This window comes from Meles meles, chromosome 12 (genome assembly GCF_922984935.1).
Source record: "Meles meles chromosome 12, mMelMel3.1 paternal haplotype, whole genome shotgun sequence".
NCBI lineage: Eukaryota > Metazoa > Chordata > Mammalia > Carnivora > Mustelidae > Meles > Meles meles.
Genome location: NC_060077.1, coordinates 27,283,997 through 27,304,679, shown reverse-complemented (window position 1 = coordinate 27,304,679; position 20,683 = coordinate 27,283,997). Strand labels below are relative to the sequence as shown.

At 40.4% G+C, this 20,683-nt stretch overlaps 1 protein-coding gene across 1 annotated transcript in view; it reads right to left on the bottom strand.

Annotated features, from left to right (window-relative positions):
- SLC5A1 (solute carrier family 5 member 1) overlaps window positions 1-20,683 on the bottom strand; it is an 82,344-nt gene that overhangs the window by 56,237 nt on the left and 5,424 nt on the right. Inside the window, exon 2 of the mRNA XM_046024603.1 lies at window positions 20,180-20,251. Within this exon, the coding sequence (XP_045880559.1) occupies window positions 20,180-20,251 (72 nt within the window). The remainder of the gene's footprint in view (window positions 1-20,179; window positions 20,252-20,683) is intronic.

Sequence of the window (20,683 nt, the reverse complement as noted above, 5' to 3'; positions counted from 1 at the left end):
GTCCAAGAGAACTCTAGAAAGTTCAAGAGTCCTTCCATACCCAGGAGGAGAGGCATAGCACCATTTGATAAGTACCAAACTAATATAATTATCCCCATTCTTGCTGAGCAGTGGGAGAAAGTTGGTAATTATTTGTTTAATATCCCTAACATGTAACAAATCTGGAACAAAACACAGAATGCTATTTCCCAAAAGACAGATTACTCCAAGAAACTGTCCTAAATATATTAGCCCCTATCCCAAATATGAGGCAATGGTTGCTTAGTACCAAACAGTTTAGTCAGAGAAAAAGGAGTTCACTGAAGGCCAGGCCAGAAGGTCTCTGGAATGATAAGATAATTGTATAAAAGTGCATTCATTAATTGACTCAATGAATATTAATTTGGTATTGACTCAATGTATCAAGCACTATTCTAGACCTGGAGATTCTGCTGTGAATAGCACAGACAAAATCTCTACTCTCTAGAAGCTTATATTCTAACAGAGGAAATATATATAATTTTTTTTAAAAAGAGAGATCAGAAAAAGGCGAGTAGAGAGGATGTGATAGAGTAACTATTTACAACTGGAGAGTCAGGAAAGATCCCTCTGTGTGGATGACCTCTAAGTTAAGACTGAAGTGATAAAAGAAGTCCATTATCCCAAAATCAGAAGGAAGGTTGTCATTGTTGAGAAGCAATAAGAAGGCCAGAAGGAGTATTGTAGGCAAGGAGGAAGGTGTTGTGAGATGTGGCTGGGAAGTTAGGCAGGCATACATCATGTAGCTCCTAGCAGGCAAGGATAGAACGTTTGGATTTTATTCTAAGTGTGAGAAGCTACTGGAGTTTTTTTAGGAGGTAGGGAAGGCTGAGGGAGAGGGTGAGAGAGAATCTTAAGCAGGCTCCCTCCACACCCAGCACAAACCCAAGATCATGACCTGAGCCAAAATCAAGTCAGATGCCTAACTGACTGAACCACCCAGGTACCCCACCACTAGAGGGTTTTAATCAGTGGAGACAGGACTTAATTTGCTTTTAAAGATTGTTCTCAGGCATGCGGATAATGTAGCACTGGGACAAGGGAGAAAGCAGAGAAACTGTATGTAGGCTAATGCTGTAGCTGCATGAGAGGACAGTGGCTTGGTCTCTGGTAATAGCAGTCAAGACAAAGGCAAGTGTAGAGATTGGAGTGTGTTTTAGAAATAAAGTTGACAGGAGTCCTGACTCTAGGAATTACCCTTAATGGATCAGATGTGGGAAAAGAGAGAGAGAGTAATCAAGGGTAACTCCTAGATTCAGGACTTGGTAGGTGGATGCCATTTATTAAGGGGAAAAATGGATCCATAGATGAGTGGATAAAGAAGATATGATTATACATATAATGAAATACATATATATATATGTATATATACATGTGTATATACATGTATGTATATATGTATTCTATTATATGTATAACCATATGTATATATGTATATACATTATATATATATATAATGGAATATTACTAAATGAAAGAATGAAATCTTTCCATTTGCGACAACTTGAATGGACCTAGAGAGTATGATACCAAGTAAAATAAGTCAGTCAGAGAAAGACAAATACCATATGATTTCATTCATATGTGGAACTTAAGAAACAAAACAAAGAAAAAAGAAGGAGAAAAAAAAACAGACTCTTAAATACAGAGAACTAATTGGTGATTGCCAGAGGGAAGGTTGAAGCGGATGGGTAAAATAGATAAAAGGGATTAAAAGTACATTTATCTTGATGAGTACTGAGAATTGTATAGAATTGTTGAATCATTATATTGTTCACCTAAAATTAATATAACACTGTATGTTAATTATACTCAAATTTTTAAAAAGAAGAAGAAGGGGAAATGGGAGGAAAACAGACTGTTCAGAGACATTCACCTCTATCTTGTCAAAGCTTGGTGGGGATAACAGTCCACTTTTACTTTTTATTTTTGGAGGTTAAATTTGTTAGTATGTATTAATATTTTAATTGTAATTTAAGGAACAAAGAAGAGATTCTGCCATCAACTGAAATTTTTTTAATCATCATGTTTCTTATTTTTAAATTATGTTAACTGTTAGTTAACAGTCCACTTTTAGTCAGAATTCCCTTCTGCCTGTCCTGGTCCATTATCCTTTCATTTATCATCTTTCACTTAATAAATTATTAAGCATAATGTTGTACTATTAAGGGCATAATTACCAGTAATGATTAACTGCATTAGATTAACCTTAAGTTCAAGAAGTCCTCTCCAACATCCCCCCAAAGAGGAACATTGGACTTTAAGCAGTTGCAGGCTTTCCTGAGGTACCCCCTCACCATCTAATGGAATGGGGACCAGGAGAGCTTTGGGAGTACCACATGTTCTGCCCAGAGTCAGTTAATTTCTGTCATGGTCACTACTATTCTCCCAGTCACTTGCCCTGTCTTCATTCTGGACTTCCTCCCTTCACCCCTTGGACTTCACTCAATCATTTACCAAAGCCCTGACTCTGTCTTCACAATGTTAAAGGCATCTAGCACATCTTATACTGCCCCTATACAGGCTGTGGTTATCTCTCAGTAGGCTTCTAGATGATCTCCACTCTCCCCTACCCACATGGCCGGTTCCACAAAGTACAACTCTTATCAAACCACATTTCTATATTTAGAGACCCTCTCCAACCCCCAGATGGGCCTGCCAAGGCAGTCTCCCTGGAAGTTCCAGGTTTGAAGATGTAGTCCTCAGGGTGCCTGGGTGGCACATCTGCCTTTGGCTCAGGTCATAACCCCCAGGTCCTGGGATCCAGTATCGCATGTCTGGCTCCCTGCTCACTGGGGAGGCTGCTTCTCCCTCTCCCGCCCTCCCTTCCCCGCTCATGTTCTCTCTCTCTTTCTCTCTTAAATACATATATAAATAATATCTTTTTAAAATCTAATTTTAAAAAAGATGTAGTCTTAGGAATTCAACAAGATTTCAAGTTAAAGTCCCCTCCAGTGAGAAGTTTGAAATTAAAAATTACAGTTTCAATACTTCCTTGACCTCTTACTATCTGGGTGATCATAGTATCTGTGAGCTTCAATCTTCTTTCATGACAGGGTTATTCAGGAGTCAAATGAGATTATCAATCAGTAATGACTGACATTTAGCCAGCACTCAATCAGAGTCCTTTCTCTCCTCCAAGAGGACAAAGACAATTCATAAGACCTACAATGGACACTGTTATAGACTGATTGTGTTCCCCCAAAATTTATATGTTCCCCCAAAATTTAACCTTCTAATGTGGATTTATTAGGAGATAGGTTATTTAGGGAGGTAGTCAAGGTTAAATTAAGTCATAATGGCGGGGCCCTAATCTGATAAGACTGATCCTTATAAGAGACACCATCTCTATCTCTCTCTCTCTCTCTCTCTCTCTCTCTCTCCCTCTCCCTCTCCCTCTCTCCCTCCCTCTCCCTCTTCCTCTCCCTGTGTCCCTCCCTCCCTCCATTCCTCTCTTCCTCTCTTTCATTCTCTACTCAGAAAAGAGGCCATGTGAATGCATGGACAGAAGGCAGTCATCTGCAAGCCAGAAAAAGAGGTCTCACCAGAAACCAACCCTCCAGAAATGTGGAAAAATAAATTCCTCTTGTTTAAACCTCCCAGTGTATGGTATTTTGTCAGGGCAGTACAAGCAGGCTAGTAGTAAAAGACATCACTACTTTATCGCTTCCACTCCCCCACCAGTTTTTCACTCTGCCTTTCCTCTCACTAAAGTTCATTAACAATGCTTTCATCACTCTGATTTCCCAAACACTCTCTGTCCACTCCTCACCGACATTCATGCCCATTTGGGAAACATGTCCCATTCAGGGGGTGACCCAGTGACATGAATAATTATGTTCTTCTCTATAATTTCCTCCCACAGTCCCTCTGAGTTCAGGACTTTCGACTTCATATAAAATTTCCCCAGCTTGACCTTGCTTCTGACTAACTTCTTTCCAAGACTTCTTCATCCCCTCATGGGGTTCAGGAAGCTATTACAAGTATTTAGATGGCTTTTTTTTTCTTTTCAGCATAACAGTATTCATTGTTTTTGCACCACACCCAGTGCTCCATGCAACACGTGCCCTCTCTATTACCCACCACCTGGTTCCCCAACCTCCCACCTCCCGCCCCTTCAAAACCCTCGGGTTGTTTTTCAGTGTCCATAGTCTCTCATGGTTCACCTCCCCTTCCAATTTCCCTCAACTCCCTTCTCCTCTCCATCTCCCCATGTCCTCCATGTTCTTTGTTATGCTCCACAAATAAGTGAAACCATATGATAATTGACTCTCTCTGCTTGACTTATTTCACTCAGCATAATCTCTTCCAGTCCTGTCCGTGTTGAAACAAAAGTTGGGTATTCATCTTTTCTGATGGAGGCATAATACTCCTTCGTGTATATGGACCACATCTTCCTTATCCATTCGTCCGTTGAAGGGCATCTTGGTTCTTTCCACAGTTTGGCGACCGTGGCCATTGCTGCTATAAACACTGGGGTACAGATGGCCCTTCTTTTCACGACATCTGTATCTTTGGGCTAAATACCCAGTAGTGCAATTGCAGGGTCATAGGGAAGCTCTATTTTTAATTTCTTGAGGAATCTCCACACTGTTCTCCAAAGTGGCTGCACCAACTTGCATTCCCACCAACAGTGTAAGAGGGTTCCCCTTTCTCCACATTCTCTCCAACACACGTTGTTTCCTGTCTTACTAATTTTGGCCATTCTAGCTGGTGTCAGGTGGTATCTCAATGTGGTTTTAATTTGAATCTCCCTAATGGCTAGTGATGATGAACTGTAACTGTGCAAGTTGAGCTGGGTCTGACCACACTCAACAGGTTTGATAGCAAGGTAATTGGGGAAATAACGTAATGTAACAACGAAAATGGCAAAAAGACTACATTTTCCTTTGAATTTTGGGAAATTCATAATCACATTTGACTTCCTAAACTTCCTACCCTAGAAAGTTGGCAAGAGAGGAAATATATGGAGAAATTAGAGAATGGTAAGTCTTCCAGAGTTGTATTGGACCCACAAATGGCTTGAATTCCCTCTGCAACAACCTCCAAGAGATGGTCAGTTTCTGAATGCATGCTTCTAGTGACAGAGAGCTCCCCACTTTACAAGGCAGCTGAAACCATATGGGAAAAATTCTAATGGTTAAAAAGTTCTCCTTTAACATACAAATGGCTATCAGACACATGAAAAAATGCTTATCATCACTAGCCATCAGGGAGATTTAAATTAAAACCACATTGAGATATCACCTTACACAAGTTAGAATGGCCAAAATTAGCAAGACAGGAAACAACGTGTGTTGGAGAGAATGTGGAGAAAGGGGAACCCTCTTACACTGTTGGTGGGAATGCAAGTTGGTGCAGCCACTTTGGAGAACAGTGTGGAGATTCCTCAAGAAATTAAAAATAGAGCTTCCCTATGACCCTGCAATTGCACTACTGGGTATTTAGCCCAAAGATACAGATGTCGTGAAAAGAAGGGCCATCTGTACCCCAGTGTTTATAGCAGCAATGGCCACGGTCGCCAAACTGTGGAAAGAACCAAGATGCCCTTCAACGGACGAATGGATAAGGAAGATGTGGTCCATATACACGAAGGAGTATTATGCCTCCATCAGAAAAGATGAATACCCAACTTTTGTTTCAACACGGACAGGACTGGAAGAGATTATGCTGAGTGAAATAAGTCAAGCAGAGAGAGTCAATTATCATATGGTTTCACTTATTTGTGGAGCATAACAAAGAACATGGAGGACATGGGGAGATGGAGAGGAGAAGGGAGTTGAGGGAAATTGGAAGGGGAGATGAACCATGAGAGACTATGGACTCTGAAAAACAACCTGAGGGTTTTGAAGGGGCGGGAGGTGGGAGGTTGAGGAACCAGGTGGTGGGTAATAGGGAGGGCACGTGTTGCATGGAGCACTGGGTGTGGTGCAAAAACAATGAATACTGTTACGCTGAAAATAAATAAATAAATAAAAGTTCTCCTTTACCTTGAGCTGAAATCTACCCATCTGACTATTTCTGCCTTCTGGAGCGATACAGAGCAAGTCAAATCTCTCTCCCATAAGCTAGCTCTTCCAATATCTAAGGAAAGGGGTTGTGCCTACTCTCAAATCTCCTCTGAACTAAGCTGCTTCTTCTCATATGTCTGCTCCTCACTGGCCATGGACTTGAATCTATCTCACCAGAAATTACAGGCCTTCAAAGCTGTCTGCAATCCAACCCTCTCCTCCTTCTCCATCCCCAGAAGCCTCTCCATACTATTTCATATCCCCTACACTCCAGCTGAATTACACTGACTCAGTTTCCTAGATATGCTCTGGGCTTTCCTACATTCTGTTTTTGTTTTTTTTTGTGTGTGTGTGTGTGTATTTATTTATTTATTTATTTATTTATTTATAGAGAACAAAAGGCGGGGATGGGGCAGAGGGAGAGAGAATCTTAAGCAGGATCCCCGTGCTAAATCAAAAGGAACTTACATACAACGTTTGTCTTGGGTGGCAGCAAGAGGAATGGATCCCCCCCTCCACTGCCAAAGTTTAAACATTTCTATAGTGGCCTTAACTGGGTTCAGTCATATATACCGTCCAAATGTTAACACCGCATCACTGTCTCCAGGCCACGTCCCTGAAGCAGCCTACATTCTGTTTTTATTTATGCCATTGCCCTCTGCGTGAACCTCCTCTCCATCAAACTCTGATGTCCCCAAAACACTGACCCAGTCTTCAAAAGGAATCCCAATCCCATCTCTCCACTGACACCATTCAGAGCTTATCTCTTCCTCCTCCAATCTCTAACTCCCACTCCTCATCTGTTGCACTCTCCTGGGCATCATACTGCTTCTGCACAAGTGTTGCCCCCTCCCATATCTTCTAGTCCTCAAAGAGCATTTCGGCTTCTGCTTAGCATATAACCTTTCTTGCACATGACAAGCATGCTGTAAAAGTCTGCTGAGTGAGTGAGTGAGTGAGTGAGTGAGTGAGTGAGTGAGTGAGTTGGTGTATCAATTCCTAGGGTGGTGGCAACAAATTGCCTTAGAGTTGTATTTATTCCCACTGTCTGCATAGAGTTGGGACTCTTCATAGGGACATGTCAAGGATGGCTCTCTCCTGAGGAAGATGCAATAAACTTGGCCTGCCAGGCCCAGATGGTACCCAGGAGAACCATGGGGCATGCTAGGACTATGCACTACTCTGAGATGTTAATATGGTGACCTGTAAGATCAGTGTTAGTAAGAACAAGAAACAAGACCTCAAGTGGAATCTGACCTTCTGGGTTAGTCCCTCAAAGAGCCAAGTAAGTAGGTTCTCCCATATATTTCTGACATAAATGTAATTCTGGAAAGTAGTTTGTTGGTACATATCAAAATTTCATCCCCCTCCACCATATGACACTACTTTTAGTACTCTACCTTATGCAAATTATCAAAAATATAGACAAACATTTATATATATATAAGTATTTCATTAGTATGTTCATTGCCATGTTATTTACAATACAGGAAAGTTTGGAAACAACATAAAGTCCCCATAGTAGGAAGACGACTGGATAGATGAAGGTAAATACCTGTGATAGACTATTACACAGCCATTAAAATCATTGCTTTGAAGAATTTGTTATGATGAGAAGATGAAAGTGGTAAAATGTCAAACAAAAAATAATATACAAAGTTTTATAAAGAGAGATAGTGATAGAGATAGGGATACATTTCCAAATTTAACAGTGGTTATCTTTGAAAGAGAAAACAATGAACGTGTTTTTGTACTTTTTTTGTATTTTTCTAATCTTTCCACAATCGGTTTGTGTAATTTTATAAGCAGAACACAATTTGTAAAACCTTTAACAATAAAGGGAAATCATTCCAGAGCTGTCTCAGATTCATTTGCAGAACCTGAGAACAAAACATGCAGAAAAGTTATGTTTGCTGGGGGCAATATAAGAAAAGACATGAAAATGTCATTGAATGCTACCTAAAAATTGTGTTTTGTGTGACAAGAAAAAGAAAATGGGAACTATATGGAACAGCCTATTTACTTGCCAACAACCAGTCATCTGATGGTAGAGCTGGAATTACCTTGGAAATAATTAAGGTCAACCTTGTTATTTTCAAATGAAAACAAAATTATAGCCCTGAGGAAGAATGTGATTCGAGTTTACCCATTAATGCTATATTTACTTTCACACCTTTAGGAAAGTAGGATAGTATGACACTCCAAACCACCCACCCAGGAGTCAAGAATTGCTTATGGCAATGGACAACAGCAATGGACAATGGCTCTCTTCCTTATTTCACCATCAGAGGCAGCCAATGGATTTGCAAAAAGTATCCTGTATCAATAATCATGCCTAAAAGTATAAATAAGTGGTATGGACCCCACTTTCTTTTCTTCCTTCCAAGAACACTGGGAGACTTCCAACCTGGTTCTAATCTTGGTTCTGTCAAAACAAATTTTATGACCATGAGCCAGTCACTTCCTTGCCTTGAACCTCAGTTTCTTCCACAATAAACTTAGGATAAGAATCCTTAGCTTACCCCACAAGGAGGTTGTCAGGCTTAAATGACGTGACAAATAAGAGACATCTTTTTTAAGATTTTATTTATTTATTTGACAGACAGAGATCACAAGCAGGCAGAGAGGCAGGCAGAAAAAGAGGAGGAAGCAGGCTCCCTGCTCAGTGGGGAGACATTGAAATGTCATTCAATGACATTTTCATGTCTTTTCTGATGCAGGGCTCAATCCCAGGACCTGGGATCATGACCTAAGCCGAAGGCAGAGGCTTTAACCCACTGAGCCACCCAGGCACCCAATAAGATACATCTTTAAGAAAGTTTTCCCACTGTATGAGGGAAGTGGCAGGCAAGATAAAAAAGGAGGGGGCTATGGACATTGGGGAGGGTATGTGCTATCGTGAGTGCTGTGAAGTGTGTAAACCTGGCGATTCACAGACCTGTACCCCTGGGGATAAAAATACATTAAATGGGGGGGTAGGGGGATAGGAGAAGAATAAATGAAACAAGATGGGATTGGGAGGGAGACAAACCATAAATGACTCTTAATCTCACAAAACAAACTGGGGGTTGCTGGGGGGAGGTGGGATTGGGAGAGGGGGAGCGGGCTATGGACATTGGGGAGGGGAGGCAAACCATAAGAGACTATGGACTCTGAAAAACAACCTGAGGGTTTTGAAGGGTCAGGGGTGGGAGGTTGGGGGAACAGGTGGTGGGTAATGGGGAGGGCACGTTTTGCATGGAGCACTGGGTGTTGTGCAAAAAGAATGAATACTGTTACGCTGAAAAAATAAATAAAATGGAAAAAAAAATTGGAAGGGGAGGCGAACCATAAGAGACTATGGACTCTGAAAAACAACCTGAGGGTTTTGAAGGGTCAGGGGTGGGAGGTGGTCAGGTTTGAAGGGTCAGGTGGTGGGTAATGGGGAGGGCACGTTTTGCATGGAGCACTGGGTGTTGTGCAAAAACAATGAATACTGTTACGCTGAAAAAATAAATAAAATAAATAAAATGGAAAAAAATAAATAAAGAAAAACACACAAAAAAAGATAAAAAAGGAAAGGAAAGAAAGGAGGAAGAAGAAAAGAAAGAAGGGGAAAGAAAGGAAGGAAGAAAGAAAGAAGGAGAAAGAAAGAAGAAATATAGATGATAGAGAGATGATAGTGGAAGAAGGAAGGAAAGGAGGGAGAGAGGAATGGAGGAAGGGAGAGAGGGAGGAAGAAAGAGAGAGAGAGGGAGAGAGAGAGAGGGAGGGAGGAAGGAAGGGGAAAGAAAGAAAAGAAAAGAAAAGAAAGTTAACGGACGGGGGCATGTGATGTGATGAGCACTGAGTGTAATATACAACTAATGAATCATTAAACACTACTTCCAAAATTAATAATATATGTTGACTAATTGAAATTTAATTTAAAAAAAGAAAAGTTTTGTTACACAAAGCTATGCTATTCTGGAGAAACACTGATGATGCTTTTATACAGCCCATGTTTTTATGGAGTGCCCCCAAATATCCTGAAAGAGACAGAGTGGTCACTTTCTCTTAGAGGGAGCACAATCTTCACAGCTCAAATGGAAAATAAACTCACTTAGTTTCAAGAAACCGTTTTCTTTGTTAATGGGCAATATAATACCCAGAATGCCCAGACCTCTGGGGATGGCTTTTTGCTCCAGTTTCTATCTTCCCTTTAAGGAATGAAACAAGATATCCCAGAGCTTCCTCTCCACCCTTTCTCTGGGCTGTGCTAGATGATTGCCTTCAACTGTTCTCAAACTGGAGCATGCATCAGAATCTAAAGTAAAAATACAGAACACCCAGTTATATCTGAATTTCAGATAAAATCAGTTTCAATAAAATTATGTTCAAATATTGCATGAGACACGTTATACTAAAAAAGTATTCATCGTTTCTCTGAAATTCAGATTTAATGAGCCACTATATTTTTATTTGTTAAATCTGGCAACTCTAATCACAATCATTTGGAAATTTTGTTAAACCACAGATGGTTGAATCCCATCCTTTCAACTTTCTGATACAGCAGGTCTGGGTTGAAGCTGGGAATTTTGCCTTTCTAACTAGAGCCCAGGTCTTGCTGATGCTACTGTTGTGGGTACCACACTTTGAGAGGCCTGTCCTGGGAGAATAAGAAAGGGAGAGAAATGACTAAATTTCGCAGTGCCTCCTCTAGGCCAAGTGTGGGGCTAGGCACCTCATTCACTTTAACTTACAACATGCTCACTATAGTCTGTGAGATAAGAATTATTCTCATCTTCATTGTACAGGTAAGAAGACTGAAAACCAGAACAGTGATTTGCCCAAGGTTCCATAACCAAACTGACCAACATCCAAGAGACAGAAAGGGAGGCCATACCACAGCTCTGACTTTCCCCTTCTTCTCCAGACATTCGTTTCTGAACATCCCTGAAGGGACACATTCAGGTCAGACTCCCCTCCCCATCTCACTGTAAATTTAGAAACAGCATGTATACATCTGCATCATGCTTGTATTTCGGATTCTTCCCTCATCCTCTGGGATCCGAATTAGTATTTTGATTCCATTATATCTTTTCATAGGAGAGGTTTGGAAAGATTTAATCTTTAACTCTTGCCATCTCTTAAGGATCACAATTCCTGGACTGGGACAGAAAAGAGGGTGGGGCTTATAGATTCAGAACATTTTATTTGAAATTCTGGTAAATATTTAGACACACACATTGCTCCAGAGGCATCATAATCTCTGTTTACTTTATATCACCTTATGTCCTTCATGAACAATGGTGGCCATTCACTCATTATCTTCACAAATCTCTCTAAGAACCAAAAGGGCAGGAAATCAGGAAACCACTGCCAAGGCTGGCATTTTCCCACAGGTTATTGGCACCAAAGGCAGGTGAGGTCTTCTGGTGGCATTCATAAGTCAAGGAGGCTAGAGATCAACCCTTTCATCAATTCAGATGGGCTCTTCCTTGGGATCATCAACACTTGGGGTCCCTCACTCAAAGGGTCTGATCGATATGCATTGTCTCCCCTACTCTGGCCCCCTTTCAGTTCTTCAACTATCCCAAGATCCTTCCCATCTCAGGCCTTTGACCATTCTGTTTCCTTGTCTTGGATTATTCTTTCCCCAATCTTTATATGACTGCCTCCTGAACCTTCATGTCTCAAGCTAAATACTCTGACCTCAGAAAGGCCTTTCCTGATCCTCTTATGTAGGTTGAGAAAGACCCCTTTCCTTCCCTCTCACCCTTGATTCAAATACACTTCCTTCTTAACACTTATCACTATTTGTAATTGTGGATATATTTTGTAAGAATGTGTGTCACACACACACAAATATATGCCAGCACCTAACACAGAACATAACACATAGTAGGTAATCAACATGTAAATATAGAATGAAATAATAACAATGCATAAATGGATAAATAATTGAATTTGCAGTTTAAGAAGGAAGGTCTGGAGATGAGATAAAATAATAATGATGATGATGGGGGCACCTGTCTGGCTCAGTCTGTAGAGTATATGACTCTTGATCTTAGGGTCATGAGATGAGATAAAATAATAATGATGACGATGGGGGCACCTGTCTGTCTCAGTCTGTAGAGTATATGACTCTCGATCTTAGGGTCATGAGTTTCAGCCCCACATTTAAGTAGAGATTACTTAAAAACATGGTGGTGGTGGTGATGATGATGATGATGATGATGATAATGATGATGATGGTATTAAGAATAGCCAACATGGGTAGTACTAATTATACTCTGTTGTAAAAGATTAATGTATTTTAACTAACTGAATCCTCAAAACAACTCTATAAGATAGGTGTTATATCCTCTATTTTTTCAGTTGAGGAAACTGAAGCACGGTGAGTTTAATTCACCCAAGGCTACAAAGCTAGAAATGGGGGAACTAGGGTTCAAAATAAAGCAGCCTGGCTGCAGGGCCCCTGGTCTTAGTCCAAACTCTAAATCACCTCACTAGTATAAAATTCATCCAAACAAAGAGAAACATAGGTGACCTAAAATGTGCCATGCCAATAGTAGAAAAGGAAAGCCCAGATGTATATCTAACATGAACAACCCAAAGTCTTCATCTTAGCTGATAGTTTCAGCACTCTTCTGACTTGAAATGGCTAGAAATGTTGATTATAATTTATTTTTTCCTTTCTCTGCTTGGGAAAGTGCTGATGTGTTAAAAAAAAAATGCTAGGAAGGTATCCAGACAGAAAGGAGAAACCAGGAGTTTATGCACCAACTAGATGACAGGAAATTGGCTACACACCCATCAACTAATGCATAAGAACACAAAGAATACATGGGGTGGTGAGTGGCTGTGCATTAATCAGAGAAACTCCTCAGAGGGGATTAAGCCATGAAGAGTGACGGGGAAATAAATGGCCCTATCAAAAAGAGAGGAAGAAAGGCAGGGAGAGAAAGTGAGGGAAGGAAGAGAAGAAAGAGGGGAAGAATGGCTTGGTGGTAGAAGAAGATGAAAAGAAGAAGAAGAGAGGGAACAGGCTATTCAAGAGCAAGGCAGCAACTGTCACATTAAGCAAAAAACCCTCACCAGAAAAGGGATACATATCTATGTAAACAGTCAAGTTTTACAAAATCTTGGCTAAACCTGAGAAAAACCAAATGTTTGAGACAGTAAGGAAGCATAGTCATACCAGACTTTTCCAAGGGGTCCAATAGGGCTGAAATCAGGCACTCTGATTGGGGCCAGTTTGCTTTTCCAATTTTACTACCATGAGCCTTAAAAAGACAAAGTCTGAAGAAAAAAATATTTTCTCTGTACACAGAAAGAGAAATGTGGAGCACTGCTGGACGAAGACTTGACTTGGACCCAGCACCCTCTTAACCTCCTAAATTCTTACAGCCTACACTCTGTGGCCAGTGACCAGAGAGCAGAATGCAGGTTAAGGTCTTAGGTGACATCAACAAGGGGATCCAGCAAGAGTGTCTAAGGACATGTCCTTCCCTCCCTCCTATTTCTTTAATCCAGCACATATTTCTCAAATGCCCACTAGATGCAGGATCCTAGACTAGGTATTAGAAGAAGAAAAAAAAAGATTAAGAAAAACATAGCCTCAGCCTGGGATAAACAAAAGCGCACAGAGCTACATGCAAGTAGAAAACAATCAGAGCAGGAAGAAAGGGCCAACTGGACTTAGTGGTCACTTCCATTCAGGCTTATGAGGGTCAAGTACTTGTCTGTCCTGGGTCTCACATCTTCCTGAGCTTTGCTCCCTTGGTGAGCTCTCTGCCTCTTCTGTGTCCATTCACATAGTTTATGCTCTTTCTCTCTTACTCATGAGTTACCACATAGGTTTTAGGCCTGCTGGACTCTTTCAAGACCCACTCCAGTAGCATCTTAATAGATGAATTTTGATTTGATCTTTAGGATTTAAAGACTTAAATATCAAATCAAATATATTTTACTCAAGAAAGTTTAGTGAGTATAAAAAGCTGTCTTCTCAGTAAACAACATGTGTTGGAGAGGATGTGGAGAAAGGGGAACCCTCTTACACTGTTGGTGGGAATGCAAGTTGGTGCAGTCACTTTGGGAAACAGTGTGGAGATTCCTGAAGAAATTAAAAATAGAGCTTCCCTATGATCTTGCAAGTGTGCTACTGGGTATTTACCCCAAAGATACTGATGTAGTGAAAAGAAAGGCCATCTGTACCCCAACGTTCATAGCAGCAATGGCCACAATTGCCAAACTTGTGGAAAAAACCAAGATACCCTTCAACAGACAAATGGATAAAGAAGATGTGGTCCATATATACAATGGAGTATTATGCCTCCCTCAGAATGGATGAATACCCAACTTTTGTTTCAACATGGATGGGACTGGAAGAGATTATGCTGAGTGAAATAAGTCAAACAGAGACAGTCAATTGTCATATGGTTTCACTTATTTGTGGAGCATAACGTATAACCCAGAGGACATTGGGAGATGGAGTGGACAAGTGAGTTGGGGAAATTGGGGGGGGGGACAAAAGATGGACTCTGAGAAACAAACTGAGGGTTTTGGAGGGGAGGGGGAAGAGGGGTTGGGTGAACCTGGTGGTGGGTATTATGGAGGGCACATACTGCATGGAGCACTGGGTATGGTGCATAAACAATGAATCCTGGAACACTGAAAAATAAAATAAATAAAATGAGGGGGGAGCTCTCTTCTTTCCTGAGGGAAAATTTTCATCATGGTCTATTGAATCCTAAAAAAAAGAATTTCTTGGTTTTCAGATAAACCGTTAGACTGTACCTATTGATCTCACAAATTTCCAACCCAAAGAATAGGAAGAAAGGAGCTGAATAACCAGAAAAAAAGAAAGAGTCCTAGCTCTGTAATTATCTTGTATGAACTTTGGCAATCCGTGGGTTTAATCTTCATTCTTGCTGCATCACTCAGATATGAGATACGATAGTCTTTAAAAGTTTTCAGCAATAATCTTAAGTAAGTATCATTATTGTAACTGTAGAGATAGCAAAGGTAAGACACAGAGATGCTTAGTAACTCAAGCAAGGTCACACAACAATTAAGGGGCAGAAGCTACACTTGAACTCTAGCAGCCTGACTCCAGATCCTAGGCCTGAACAAGGGGTCGACAGATTAGGGCTTATAGACCAAACCTGACCCTCTGCCTCTTTTTGCAAATAAAGTTTTTTTGGAACATAGTCATGGCCATCCATTTATGTATTGTCCATGGCTAATTTCATGCTACAATAGCAGAGTTGAATAGTTGTGACAGAAACCATATAGCCTACAAAGCCAAAATATTTATTATCTGGCCCATTACAGAGAATGTTTTTCAACCCTCACCCTACATCACTGTGGTATACTCCTTTCTGATGGTTCTCTAACAATAAAAGAAGGAAAGGAACTGTGGCTATTGAGAGATCCACAGCCATTCAATTTTCCAGATCCTCTTTGGCAATAGACTGGCTAACATGCCCACACTCATTCTTGTTTCCTTCCCTGTGGTGTGGACTCATAAACTTTTAGTACTGAAGGAGACTTTGAGATCCTCAATCTGACTGTCCCCCATTACAGTGGAAACTCTGAGACTCAGAGAAGTTAATGATTTGCCCGATGTCACAAAGCTGGGACAAGCCAAGTCCTTTGGTTTATTTGTGAGGTTCCCACTCCTCTGGAATATTTATTTCTGCATTGAAGGAGGTTGTCAGAGGGGTTGTTGAACCCCATTATAACCCATTTCTCCCTTGGAACTGACTCAGGTAAGTATAACCAACTCCTCCTCCAAAATAAGAATTCTCCACTGGGCTGTGTATCTGAGGCTGAGCCTCTCTGATTAATTTCTACTACCACTAGACAAGGAGTAGGGAATTTCCCCTTCAATGCTCACATTCTTCCTTCCCCATCTCCCACATCCCCAAATAATCATTACAACATAGCATACAGATAACTGGTTTGTTAAAAGCTGCCAACCACAGAAGGAAATCCTGAGCCATCAACCAGCCTAAAGTTACAAAAGGTATAGCTTCATGGTTTCATATTACTCAGTTGGCTTGGCTTGCTCAAGTGTGACTCACACTTCTGGAGGCCTCCCTGCCTGGCCCACTGTGTAAGCTGTCTCCTCTTGTAACCCAGCCTTGGAGTGCTTGCTCTTCCTCTTCAATTGTCCCTCACTTCTATTCTTAAGGCAAGGCACAAATGATTTCTCTCTCTCAGGCTTATTAACTTTTTAGGAATAGGGTCTTTTTCCAGAGCTCCTAAATATTCACTGATTAGAGGTCATAACCTCTTCAGCCTCCTCAGCTCCTAGGAGCATTTTTTATTTACCCTTACAAAAATCCTCAAAGAATGTCCCCAATGGATCTCTTTCTTCAATCTCTTTTCAGACTTTGCAAGGTACGATTTCCTCCTACTTCTTTTGTGGGTGAGTACCCAAGTTCTCCTGACCTCTGGTGTATTAATCCCAGGCCCTCCCTTCCTCAAATAACCTAAGAACTCTTTTCCCAAAACTTCTCTGGTTGTTCACTCCTGCTACAGCACAAAGCAACATGGCTAAAGGCAGATGGAGGGGACAAAGTGTCCCAGTAGAAGGTTTCTGACAGAGATGTGAGCTCCTGGAAGCCTGTTATCTCTGTAATGTTCTCCTTGGGCTTACACTTTTGAGAATTTATATTACAAGTATTAACTTTCAACCCTGACAGGATTGAATTGACCTTGTATTTTAATATGAAGAGAAATCTAGATATATAGGTTTAATACAGTTTCAATTCTTTTTCAATTTTAGAGGGAAAGTCCTTAGATTCACATCTTCTCTTTTAACTCCTCCCTTTAAGCATGTAGTGCAATATAATTTAAAACCATTTAAAATTTTAGAATAAAAATTATCATGCTTATTTTTCTTATAAATTAACAGTTTTTAAATTTTATAAATTAGCAGAACCTTGTTCTCAAACAAAATCTTTGCAGATTCCCCTTATATAAAATAAATAAAAGTCAGTTTGCTGGGAAAGAGGAAGAGGGCAGCCTTTGAGATATTTCTGTAGTGAACGTAGTTGCAAACACACTATTTTAGAATATAACCATACTTAATGGAATCTAAGACACCAACTACTGTAAGATATACCATGTAGCACCAAGAAAGAAAAAGCATTGCCACTTAAGCTATGGCATGCCACTGATGGATCATAACACACAAGCCAATCTCAAAGATGTCAAAATGTGGTCAGTGTGTAGCTGGGATTGATGATTTATAGTAGTATAAATAAATATAAATATAAATCATGCTCATTTATTGACATGGCCAATCTGAAAGTTAAATTTAATTGAAGCAGAAGCACTAGCTTCACATAAATGATAGTTTTCATTTATTGGGCATTACTAAGTGCTATGCCCCCAAACAAATGCCAAGGGTAAGTTTGCCCTAACACTCCTAACCTTCCTTCCATTTCTTAATAGTCTCATTTACTGAGTACTTGCCAAGTGCAGAATGGAGTACAAGGATTAGCTCATTTAATTCTGACGAAAACACTCCAAATTTGGTAGGCACTATTCTCCTACTTTATAGAGGTAGAAATTAAAGCTCAGGGAAGGTCAGTGACTTGGCCAAAGCACACAACTAGTAAATGGGATAGATCAGATATAATGACTTCAAAGCCCATACATGTTCTACTATAGAATTTTTTAGAATTAAATCATTCTCAAAATTGAGAGGGACTTAGAAGTCATTGATCCTCCATTCAAGAATTCCTCTCTCCAGCATCCCTAGCAGATGATGTTTTCAGTTTATCTGACCAGATAGATAAGAGTCCACCCAAACCAGTAATTATCAAACCTGTCTGATAATAAAAAGCATCTGGAAGATTTTAAAATGCAAATTCTTAGGCCTCTCTTCCAAGGTTTTTTTGCTTGCTTGGTTGGTTTTTTGGTTTTGTTTTGTTTTTTTTTAATAGATCTGGAGTAAGGCCTAAAAATCTGTACCTTTGGAAAGCACACCCAGATAATTCTGATACATGGGCAAGCTTGCAAACCACTAATGTAATCTCACAAAGCCTTAGATGGAAACCATTACTGGAAGAAGTTGAATTTCAGCCCCATCAAGGAAGTAGTGACTTCTGTACAAAAGAATAATGATGCCATGTTTCTCTGTTAGTTAGAATAATCTAACAACGGAACATGAGTAAGGAAAACAACACCTATGGGAAAGCCCACATGAATCATTGGCCCTACATGCTTTGGGAAGGGCTAATTCCTCTCACCAACCAAATCTGAGCCCAGACCCACTCCCAGGTGCTATCAGGAAGAAAAACATCATTGCTAGTTAAGATGTGATGTGTTCCCAGACCAAGCCCAAAATGCAAATTTCCTAAAGATGGTTCTGTCCCATTCTTAGCCCCCCACACACACACTCTCATTGGCTTCTCCATGAACCAGAGATTAGAAGTTGATGCCTTAACCCCAATAAATCAGCCCTAGAAATTTTATATAAAGAGATATGAGTTTCTTGCCACAGTGTGGGGAGGGGAGATTAAGGAAATCTGGATGCAACCTGAGGGCAACTGAGTACTTGGCAGGTTTACTGACGCATTAGATGGGGTGGGGGTGCACTGCTTTCAAAATAACTAAAAGTGAACTTCTTATCCAGCTCTCTAATGCAGCAAATCTCAAGTCCACTAAGATTTCATCCAGCCTTGGCTCTGAAATCTGTACAACACCCTGTTCAATAGAAATTTCTATGATGATAGAAACATTCTAGATCTGTACTGTCTAATATGGCAGACACTATCCACATGTAGCTATTTTTTTCTCTTTTAAACTTAAGATTTTTTTAATTTTTTGTTTTTTTATTAACAAATAATGTATTTTTAGCCCCAGGGGTACAGGTCTGTGGATAGCCAGGTTTACACATGTAGCTATTAAGCACTTGGAATATAGCGAGTATGACTGAGGAAAGAAATTTTTAATTTTATTTAATTTTAATCTCAACTTAAGTATCCCATGAGATTAGTGGCTACCATACTGGGCAGCGCAGTTCTAGAGGGAATACCCTAGACTTGTCTTGAACTTTGTGATCAGAGCTGCCTATTCAACACCAACATCTGCCCAGTATTCTTGGCCACCTTAGGGATAAGGCAGAAATGACTTCAGGGATAATCCAAGCAACTGTGAAGATTTCAGTTATTAAAGTCCATCCCAAAATAGCTGATCAAAGGCCAACTGCCTGGTGTGGTGTAATTTCCTTGCAACTCTTCTCATGCTCTGCATATGACAGTGACAATTTTTAATTTCTTCTCTTCCTCCAGTCAACTCACACTCACATTCTTCTAATTGTTTCTATGCTTCATCACCCACCTCTTTCAACAGCTAGTCTTGCTTGTATCTTATGTCCAAGGAACTGCACAACTTGGACAAGCTGGTCAACCAGTCATTTTGGTGAGAACTCTGAGTTGAGATACTCATTGTGACTGAACTGACAAGCCAACCAGAGCTCTGTGCTGATAGGATGTAAGGGACTTCCCAGATTCTCTTCCATGCATGTACATGTCCTTTGACTGAGATAGTTCTGCCCATGTACAAATATGAAGACAAATACCTCTCAAATATACAAAACACAAAATCCTCAAAGAGATGAAGAAAACTGTAAGAACAGTAGGGGGCTCCTCCTCCATCTGTTCTATGAGTGCTTCTTGAGGTTCCCTTGTGTATCAGGCATTGCATTAGGCTCCCAAGTTGGGACAAATAAAGTGTCTCTATCATGAGACATAAAGTAACAAAAAGGTTACTGTAGTGAAAGAGCTATTTATTGAGTTTCGACCCCACAAAAATTATCCATTTCTCATAACACTCCTAGAAGGCAACTATTACCATCCTGGTTTTATACATACAAAAGTGGAAGCTCAGATGTGCCCAAAATCACCTCAGTCTGTGTGCTCTTTTTGCTTCTCCACACTGTCCACCTTGTGCAGTCTCTTCCTCTATGAATACCATGAAAGATTCCAAGCATTATTTATTTACCCTTACCATAAGAGATTAAGGGTACCCAGGAGACCTGGTGAGCAGAAGAACCATTTTCAGAGACTTAAGGCAGGAAGGAAGAATCAGTGCCTCCCAAAACCAAGAAGAAAAGGGCCTCCTATGAAGAATATTGTAGTTAAGCAGGTGGTTTTTCAGAGAAAACTTACCGGCCACCATACCATACTTCGTCCTGCCAGGAAGAAGCCTCCAACAGTCCCACGATTAGTAGAAAACATAGCCTGAGGAGGAAAGGTCAAAAATTTAATACTAAACTAGAAAAGAGCAACTTTGCCAGACAAAATGACACATTTGTTTAAAAAGGGGGAAATGGAACTTTTTGTGCATTTTTTACAAACATACTCAAGGTGCCTAATGAAATATCATTCCTTTTAAAAGCACTATACAGTATGTGAACTATATCTCTATAATGTTATCAAAACAAAAAAGAAGGGGCGCCTGGGTGGCTCAGTGGATTAAGCCGCTGCCTTCGGCTCAGGTCATGATCTCAGGGTCCTGGGATTGAGCCCCACATCGGGCTCTCTGCTCCACAGGGAGCCTGCTTCCTCCTCTCTCTCTGCCTGCCTCTCTGCCTACTTGTGACCTCTCTCTCTCTCTCTGTCAAATAAATAAATACATAAATCTTTTTTTAAAAGAAAAAGAAAAATGCTATA